Raw genomic sequence first — 9,424 nt, forward strand, 5'->3', positions numbered from 1 at the left:
AGATGATTGGGGGAGGGAGAGAGTGCTGGAGAAAACAGGGGATGACATCATTTCGACCTGAACTGTAACCTCAATGCTTGTCATCACACCTTCATAATTCTCCCCCGACCTCCTGGGGGCAAAGGGGGAGGGACAGAGGTGTGGCTGGGAGCAAGGGGGGGAGGGGTAAGAGTGGGAGTGGGAGTGGAAAGACCCGAGAGTTACAGAAGTGTACTCCATTGGAAATAGTTCACCACCTTTTTCAGAAACAGCCTCACCACTACCACCATCCATTTCGTATACTGATTATGCAAACCACAAAGAAAACTTTTGTAGACCATATTTATGGTATTAATGAATAGTTTTAAAAAAGATTTACACTTCTTATGATCAATATTCTGAGTTATTTCCCTCAAAGTATATAATTACAGTGTCTTCATGGTTTTCATCATTGTTTGAGGTGGCAAAACCATTTGTAATTTTCATTAGCCAGTAAACATGTAATTAACATTCAGCACTGTGTTTAACTTAATTCCTGTTTAAGACAAGGACAAGAAACAGTGGAGGAACGTTTGTTCCATTTGTCAAGTCTGACATACATCTTACCATAACAGTTTCCTAAAATAAAAGATCCATGTTTCACCATTATTCTTCTCTTAAAACAAAACAAAAAAATCCATTAGTTAAAACTGTATTAGACTACCAAATGCAATATAATTTAGTCTGACTTTTCTTGATCTACTGTATTAATGATTCTACATCAGGTTTTTTTGGGGGGGAGGGGTGATAGATTTGGGGGTATTCATTTTATGGTCATATAATGGGCATCCTTCTATGTCTCTCAAATACACCATCAAAAAATAAATATTCCCTATATGTGGAGTTATAAAATGAAGGGGGGGGGACTTATCCAAAGGGTGGGGGGAGAATCTCTTTGGGGGCTTGAGTTAAGAGCAGAAATGAATGTTCAAACGGATTCCTCTGAAAAATGTTGACCCCCATTTAAAGTTCTATCTTTGATCGAAGGAGAGGGGGATCTGCCACTCTGCTGTGATGTGTTCCCCCCCCCCCCCAGCTCAGTTTTTTTTCCAACTTGCTTTAGGATTAGGCTACGTCCCTCCCGACCCCAAACAGTGTAATTTTGCTGTGCCTGTGTTCATCTTTCTTTGCAATATCGCCTATAGTTGTTTGCGGTTTTCTGCTGAGGCTCGAAATCATTTCATACATCCTACGACTAAACTCATTAAGTTGGGAGATTTTTTTTTCAATTGGACGGGTGTTTTTAAAGTCTCGTCTTTCCAGCCCCAAACAAGGTGTAGCAACGTACTCTTCCTTCTAAGGAATGAGATGAGAGACAAGGATCACTCAAGGCATCTCCTACCTTGGGTTTGGGGGATTTTTCTTAAAGGCGAGGCGTGCATTCCTCAGCAGCTATGTACAAAGCTCCCTGAAACCTTGTCTGTGTAAAGTTAGTGTTCAGTATTTTCCAAGGCTGAAAGCTAATAATACATGGAAAGCACTTCCCTTAGGTTGAAGATCTTTTCTTTCACCTTTCCTCTTTTTCCCTGAAGGCTATAGCCTACTTTTTATCAGTTTGCACAATCGCTTAGATAAATACCAAGAAGGAGATTCTCTTTAATTACCAAAGACACATCTTTCCAGGGGGCAAACAAAGCGTTTATTTCACCTGCCAAACTAAAGGAGAGTTATTCCAGTTTAGAAGGAAGATGCAAGCGGTTTGGGACCTTGAACAAGGCAAATATGGTTTTGGTATGTTTACTTATAGTTTTCTTCTTCTTCTTCTTCTTTTCTTCTTCTTCTTTTACTTTCTTATTGTACTTTGTGTGATTTTATATTACTTCGTGCTTTTTAGAAAACCTGTTTGCTAACATGTATGATATGGCTATTAATGGGATTAAGTGTTGGGGAAGGAGAAGGGAAGTAAATCCAATCTATTGTATTGCTATATTTTATTACATGTGTCTGGGGAGGGGGGCAAAATTGCAAAGCTGCCAACATATGATTGAGTCTAATAGTAAGTACTGTGTTGTATAAACTCATTTCCTAAATTATTGTAAAAATAAGAACCAGCCCACTAAGCTTGTATTTCCAGGCATCAGACTACTCGGTTTATATAGCAAACGACGTGCCAGGCTTGAATTAAGTATCAAAATTTACTGATACATTTTAAACTGCACTTAATTTTGCAACCTTGTGCAATTGACAGCAATACTAGAAAGAGTCGAGCCTGGCTGGGTGTTACCCGCAACGCCAGCTCGAAAGGAAAGCTTTCTTTTCAAGCTAGTAGTACAATTGCAAGAAGAAGGGTACTCACCATCGGGAGGTGTGGTGAAGTTTGCTTGCAGCTTTAAAGCAAATATTTATCTTTTTGCTCTTAATTGCAACCGCGCGGATCTGACTTAAGAAGCAATGTTCTGCTCTGACCAAAACATTCAAGGAACGGTTCCTCATTTTAAAAAAGAAAGGGGGGAGAGGGAGAGAAAGAAAAAGAGTGAGAGAGAAAGAGAGAGAGAGAGAGAGAGAGAGAGAGAGAGAGAGAGAGAGAGAGAGAGAGAGAGAGAGAGAGAGAGAGAAAGAGGGTGGGGGGTGGGAGTCATACAAACCCAGTCCAAAAAAAAAATCTATTCAGCATTGGCGTGGTGAACGCCGAGGTTAAAATCGTATGGTCCAGTTCAGCAATGCCCAAGCCAATTAATTTTAAATCCTTAAGAATTAATCAGATTAAAACGTACAGAAGTTTCATTCTCGTATGCATACGTGAGCCAAAAGTCGTTTCCCTTTAAGAGATCCTTTTCTTTTAAAGTTGAATTTTAGGCAGATAAGAGCCTTACACTAGGGGGCAGACAGATACTGTACTTGCTCCAATCTTAAGCAATTTTTTCCCTCACAGCATATGCTCTGATTTAGCACTGTAAATTTTTCAGAGGACCCAACTCTGACAGCCCCTGGTGATTTTCAAAGTACCACAAGCCAGTGGTTAAAAATTGCATTGACTTGGAAGTTCAGAGGGACACAATAGGAGCCACTTTCCCTATTCATGGTGCTTCAGTGTGGTGGAAGAGAAAAACACACACATCCTATATTCAGGGAGAAGAGGAATTCAATGAATTCTGTTAGACGTAACTGGTTTCCACTGAGTTCAGAGTGAAACTCGGTATTTGTTCGATGTTGTCTTCATATTGCGATTTAATCTGCAAAGAATTACAGCACTGTTAGGCGACTTTCAACCAGGAAAATGCATTCCCTTTTTTTAGAATTACACAGATGTTATCCCAACTTTCTTTAAATTAAAGCTTACCATTCTTCTCATTAAAATAAATTTACATCTGCAACAAAAAGGGTAAGGAGGGGTTTAAAGACAAAAACAATAACAATGGTCTCACTTTCAAAATTTAGTTTTTGGAGGTCTTTTCTCAGCTGATGTGCCTCTAATGAAGATGTTTCAAAACCTAACCCCCTCTTCTTTGCCTTGGTTCCTCTCACCTTTTTTTTTAATTCAGTAAAAGTAGCTACAGTTCATAATCATTCTTCTATGTTCTAAAGAAACTAAAAAATGACCGTTTAAAAATATATATTAAAATAACACTGTTTTTTTAAATTTTTGTAAGCTGTATCCTCTGATGAACAAGTAGTTAATAAGTGAGCTGGATGTGTGATTATTTTAAGAGTAAAGCAATCAGACTATATGCTTCAGCTTTCAAAAATTCCTAAATGGACTTCAAACTGTTATTCTTGTGCATGATTTTAAAGGCTCATCGTGCTGTGACGGTATCTGCGCTTGTGAGGAAAGAATTAAGGTCTTCCTGTAATCAATTATTCTGATACTTTATTAAGTTGAAATGGGAACCCCCTTCATCTTTTCCTATCTAAACCACAGCCTCATTACAGACAGGTCTGCATTAGAAGTAATAGACAAAAGCTCTCTCCCTAATATTTCGAAAACTGTAGATACCATCAGAGACTCTTGAAATTATAAAGGCTTTTAAAGCACCGTTTCCCTATTCTCTTAATTTTGTTTCTTTTTCACCTACGGTATCATTTTTTTTAAGTGAAAGTTACATTATTACTCTAATCAATTGGAATTTCCCAGTTTGGCTTTGGCTGTGACCGTCCGCACTTCTCAGTATGGGCAATCTCATTACCTACCAGGTTTATGATAGTTTAGAGTCCACTATAGAGGGTGTGTGCGTGTGTGTTTGTTTACAACTTTCAAATAATCTGAGCACCTGGGGCTTTAGTGAAATATGTGATAGCGGCAAGAGCGTATGGGTTAAGGGAAGACTCGAGAGACATATAGGAGAGGGGAAGGAATTTTCAACATCTAGCCCCTTATCTTATTTAGCTCTACTTTTTACCTTTCTGTTATTCTGTCAGAATGTATTTGAATGAGGCATTTAATGCAAAATGCACGTAGATCCAGGTTTTTGAGTGTTGGAAAGATAGGGGATGGATGGGATGGTGGTGGTAAAGAAAAAAAAATAAGCTAGCCTAGACATCTCCAATCCCTGCGGCTGCCCATATAGCAAAAATGCTTCTCTTTTACTTGTTCATTAATGTATTTACATGATGTATCCATCTCTCTTGGTGCTCCATGTTTTTAACTGTTCACATTTTAAAATCTATATACTTGGTTTGCTTACCTCTTTAGTGTTTCTCATGAGTAAAGAATCTGCGTTCTCGAGTCATAATCTTAATCTATAAATATGTAATAATCATGACCCTATGACTCATCGAAAGCAAACAGAAAAGTTAATAAATTGAAATATATTGAGTTTTATGGAAATCTTGTAAGATATATATTTTATCTCTCTTTTTTTTTGTAACTGCTCACACTGGCATACAGAAACAACTATCTTGAATTATTTTTGCACAACAGACCTGAAGGTTATGGTATATGCTTGAATTAAATTGCTTTTTACTGATATAAATCCTCCTTTTCTTGATTTTGCTTGTGTGTGTGTTCCGAGAAAGATATGTGTGTGCTGCTACTATTTCCAATTTCACTTAAGGTCTCTTGTTAGAAGGTTTTAATGGTTATTTGAAGTCTAGGGGGGAAATCGAGAAACAATTACGTCTTTAGTCAACTATTCTGTAATCTAGAAGCATTTTCTCCGAAGTCTTTGTCCTTATACATTGACAGATGTATATAAGATACATGGATATTTCAGACATGCATATACATGCATGTATACATACACTAGCATGGTATGAGGATAAAGTGGATGAGTTAGAAATTATAACCTTCACATCATTCAGTCAGAAAGATCTTTCCCCCCTCCAAAACAGATTATTGCCTACTTTAATTTACCACCTCTGCTTTACAGTTGTTTGACACAAGTGATATGTGGATAAAGTTGAGGAAAATGTATTTTAATTTTATGATGACAGTAAAATGTAGTTACCTTTTGGGGGGATCAGCATCCTATATACGCTTTATTTGAACAATTAAAAGTTCATACCTCAAACCTGTGAAACTTTAACCCTAAAAAGAAAAAAGAGAAAACTGAATATCATAATTTAAAATATATATACATATATATAAGAAATACAGCCATGATTAAAGGTATTTATTAGAAGGTTGGCCAATCACCTGGTGTAGCCAACGTCATTTTCATTCCCTTCTTATTTAACTCCCTTCATCCCCCCCCCAACTTCGCCCTGTTCCCCGAACTTAAAAAAAAAAATCCCAAGTAACTTTTCCTCTCTGGCACTCTCAACATAAAAATGTAAGAGCTCCAGGTTCTTTCTCAGATTGGTTTCGTGTCGTCTGTAAGTTGAGGGAGAACGTCTTGTTTGCAATGCTTCACAAATAGCTTTTTAGTACTATTTTGCATGCATGTTTAGCTGCTTCTCTCATCTTTGATAAAATCTCCGAAGCGAGCTTTAGTGGTATGGGGGGGGGCACAAAAAAGGGAGAAGGGGTGCAAAAAATAATCCCTTTAGCCGGGGCTTCTCCCTCCCCCCTCCCATCGCCTTTCTTTCCCCCTGTCCTCTCCCCCGCCCCCCTCTGTTGCAAGCGGGAGGAAGCAAGGCTGAAGCAAACTGCCTAAGACTCATCTCCCTTTAGGACCGGGCAGCTCTCTCTGGCAGCCATACCAGGCAGCACAAGGCTCATTTGGCCAATGAGGGGGAAGGGGCGGTCCGGGAGCTTTTGACCAGTCAAACACAGTCTGTTGCCTTATAAGGCGAGTGGTCGCCATGGTAACGTGTGCTAAGTTGCAGCAGTCGTGTCAAAGTTCACTATATAGAGAGCTCAGTGAGCTGATCGCAGAGAAACCACTTCTGCCAGCCCCGGCGCCTATAAATCGCATTCACTCCCTAACCCCCCTTTTTAGCATATTTGATCACTTTGATTCTCTGTTCTTTTCTCTCCCCCCCCCTCCTTTTTTTTCCCTCCCTCCCTGAGTTGCCTTCTCTGTGTGCTGTGTTGTGTGGTTTTTTTTTTTTTTTTTTTTTGCGCATGAAGGATGTTCTTCTAGGTTGTGATCTTCCCTCCTCTCTCTCTTTTATCATTATCCCCGCTGCTGCTGGAGAGTTGACTCTTTCCCTATGTGTCTGAACCAGCGGCGCTAGAACCACTCGCTAGAAGGAGCAAGGAGGAGGAGGAGGAGCAGCAGCAGCGGCGGCGGCGGCGGCGACGGCGGCGGCAGCAGCAACAACAAGCGAGCAGGGGGAAGCAGCAGGACGAGCGGCGGCGGCGGCGGCGGCAGCAGCAGCACCACGAGCGGCAGGACGAACCCACCACGCAGGAGCCGAAGCCAAAGCAAGAATTTGATCAGTTTCATGGTTATACCCCTGGACTTGAAAAAAGCTCCGGCGAGACCGTCGGCTCCCTGCACCGAACGAAGTCTTGTAGTTGTGTCTTTTTTCGCCCCTGTGTGTGTAATCTTTAATCTTTTATTCATTCTTATTTTGATGGCTTTCCTGAATGGCTGACTGTGAGCTGCCCTGGACTTGGCCCCCAGACAGTCGCCTCTCCTCCTCCAACTCCTCTGCTACAGAATAGCTTTGAGAGAGAGTGAGTGAGTGAGAGTGAGAGAGTGAGAGAGAGAGAGTGAGAGAAAGAGAGAGAAAGCAAGCGAGAGAGAGAGAGATCTTTGAAGAGATTTTTTTCTACTTCTGTCTTGAAGCCAGACAATCGACTTCCATCTCCCCCCCTCCCCTCCCTCGCTCTCCACATTTTGCCGATATTTGCGCTCCCCCTTCCCTCTCCCCTCCCCTCCTCGTTTTAAAGCCCCCCCGAAAACCGCCAAAGCTGATCTGAAAGCAAGAAAAGCAACAAACAAACTTTCCAAAAAAAACACACACCCAGACACACTCACTCACACTCACACACACGCACACACACAAAAGAAAGAGAGAGAGAGAAAGAGAGAGAGAGAGAGAAAGACCAGAGAGCCCGAGAGAAAGAAAGGGGAACAGGAAGTTTGGAAACGGTGTCCGATAGATATGGCAATGGTAGTTGGTGCGTGGCGAGACCCCCAAGACGATGTACCAGGAAACCAGGGAACTCAACCTTCGCAAGCACCTCCAGTACAAGGACCACCAGCCGGGGCCCCTCACACCCCGCAAACTCCGGGCCAAGGGGGCCCCCCCAGCACTCCAGCCCAGACCAACCAGCCCAGCCAGCAGAGCCAAGCCGGGGACAAGCAGCAGCAACAGCAGCACATTGAGTGTGTGGTTTGTGGGGACAAATCTAGTGGCAAACATTATGGCCAGTTTACCTGCGAGGGTTGCAAGAGTTTCTTCAAGAGGAGTGTAAGGAGGAACCTGAGTTACACTTGTCGTGCCAACAGGAACTGTCCTATAGACCAGCACCACCGCAATCAGTGTCAGTACTGCCGCCTCAAAAAATGCCTCAAAGTTGGCATGAGACGGGAAGGTATTGGGATTTCATTTGTTTTCCAATTTACAGTTCACTGCCTTTTGTATTTTTTTTAAATCGGTCTTTAAGTAATTAAACCGAGAGAGAGAAAAAAAACTCAGATGGAAAAAAAACCTGCATGCTTTTTCCAGCATTCCAACTTATTTCTCTTCCCCCCTCCCCTTATTTTGATTTTGTTTTCATTGATTGGAACTGAATTTTAATTCGACTCTGTGAAAGGGATATGATGGGATGTTTTGTTGGGGGGAGGTTTTTTTTTGTTGTTGTTGTTTTTTGTCTGGTTTACTTTTTTTTTCCTGTTGACTTGTTTTCCTGCATGTTCAACATATATCCCTCCCTTCCCTTCCCCCCGATTAAAAAAAAAAAATCTAACCTGAGATTGTACTTTTGTACAGGAGGTTCAAATTACAATGACAATTTTATGCACTTCACTGTATTAACAGTGTACAGCTCTCATTTGATCCTCCATGGATTAACATTCTGCTTCTTTTAAATACCTGTGTTGTTTTCTTTTTCTTTCACTTTTGGAAGGAGAGAGAACATGGTAGGATTGAAAAAAGGCCATCCGTGGCTGCTTTCGCTCTGGGCAAGTTGGGTCTTTGTGATATAAAATTAGACGAGAAATGTGAGCTCTAGTTTTCCAATGGCGTGCTTAGAGCCTGGGCGCTGTTATGTAGGTTAAGGGTTAGGGATCGCCTTGTTTTCTTTGTGTTTCTGCAAGAGTAACTAACCTTGTAATACGTTAAATAACAAATATAAATCAAAAACATTTTAGCAACACTCTCTCGCTCCCTCTCGCCCTCTCCGTGTCTGCCTCTCTAAGGCGATCCTTTCTAATCTCTCTCGTGTCTCGCTCGCTCGCTCCCTCCCCTCTCTGTTTCCCTCTCTTCCCCCTCTCTTTCTCTCTCTCCCTCTCTCCATGTAAATTTATTAACCAAAAGAAAAGCCCGCAATTCACTGATCAGCTGATAGACGTGGTTTTAAATAATAATGCATTTCTCTTGCAGTGGTCTGGTTGGGGTGTGTGTTTTTTGGAAGGATTATTCGAAAGTCAATAAAGGCCGTTTGGGGCGAGCACTGTGTATTTTGAAAGAACGTCTCCCCCTCCCCCTCAGCCCCTCCCGCTCTCCCCTCCCCCAATCAATAAGAAATATCAGATGTTTAGCTGTAAAGAAGAAAAATGCCCTCAGAATGACACATTCCTCTCATAAGAGAGAAAACACAAAAGCAGCCGGGTGTGTTTAGGAAGTGAACATTCTGGGTTCTTACCCCAGCTCCAAGCAGGAGCATTTTAGGCAAGTATACAACATTATGTAGCTTCTGTGTTGGTTTGACTTTAATCAGTCAGAAAGCAAGCAGATTCCCAGATCTCTCTCTCTCACGTGTTTGCAAGCAGAGAAATCTGTCTGGAAATAACAGGGTACTCTGATCTGACTTTTTAAGAGAGGTGGGGGTTGGGAGTGGAGAACAAAACAAACGAAACAAAAACTTACTCTTGAATCTTTTGAGATAACCCAACCAATTCAGGTATTAATTGCT

The 9,424-nt window shown here is 41.4% G+C and overlaps 1 protein-coding gene across 5 annotated transcripts in view; it reads left to right on the plus strand.

Moving 5' to 3' along the window:
- Nucleotides 1–1,175: 1,175 nt before the first annotated feature.
- The window catches only part of NR2F2 (nuclear receptor subfamily 2 group F member 2), a 13,241-nt gene continuing 4,992 nt past the window's right edge, over nt 1,176–9,424 (plus strand). For 2 of the 5 annotated variants that reach the window (XM_043986507.1, XM_043986508.1), the window contains exon 1: nt 6,735–7,882. In XM_043986507.1, the coding sequence (XP_043842442.1) occupies nt 7,450–7,882 (433 nt within the window). In that variant the 5' untranslated portion in view covers nt 6,735–7,449. Of the gene's footprint in view, nt 1,750–6,539; nt 7,883–7,903; nt 9,181–9,424 lie in introns of those variants that run through there. The other 3 variants (XM_043986509.1, XM_043986511.1, XM_043986510.1) reach the window with 3 other exon arrangements.

This window comes from Dromiciops gliroides, chromosome 2 (genome assembly GCF_019393635.1).
Source record: "Dromiciops gliroides isolate mDroGli1 chromosome 2, mDroGli1.pri, whole genome shotgun sequence".
Taxonomy (NCBI): domain Eukaryota; kingdom Metazoa; phylum Chordata; class Mammalia; order Microbiotheria; family Microbiotheriidae; genus Dromiciops; species Dromiciops gliroides.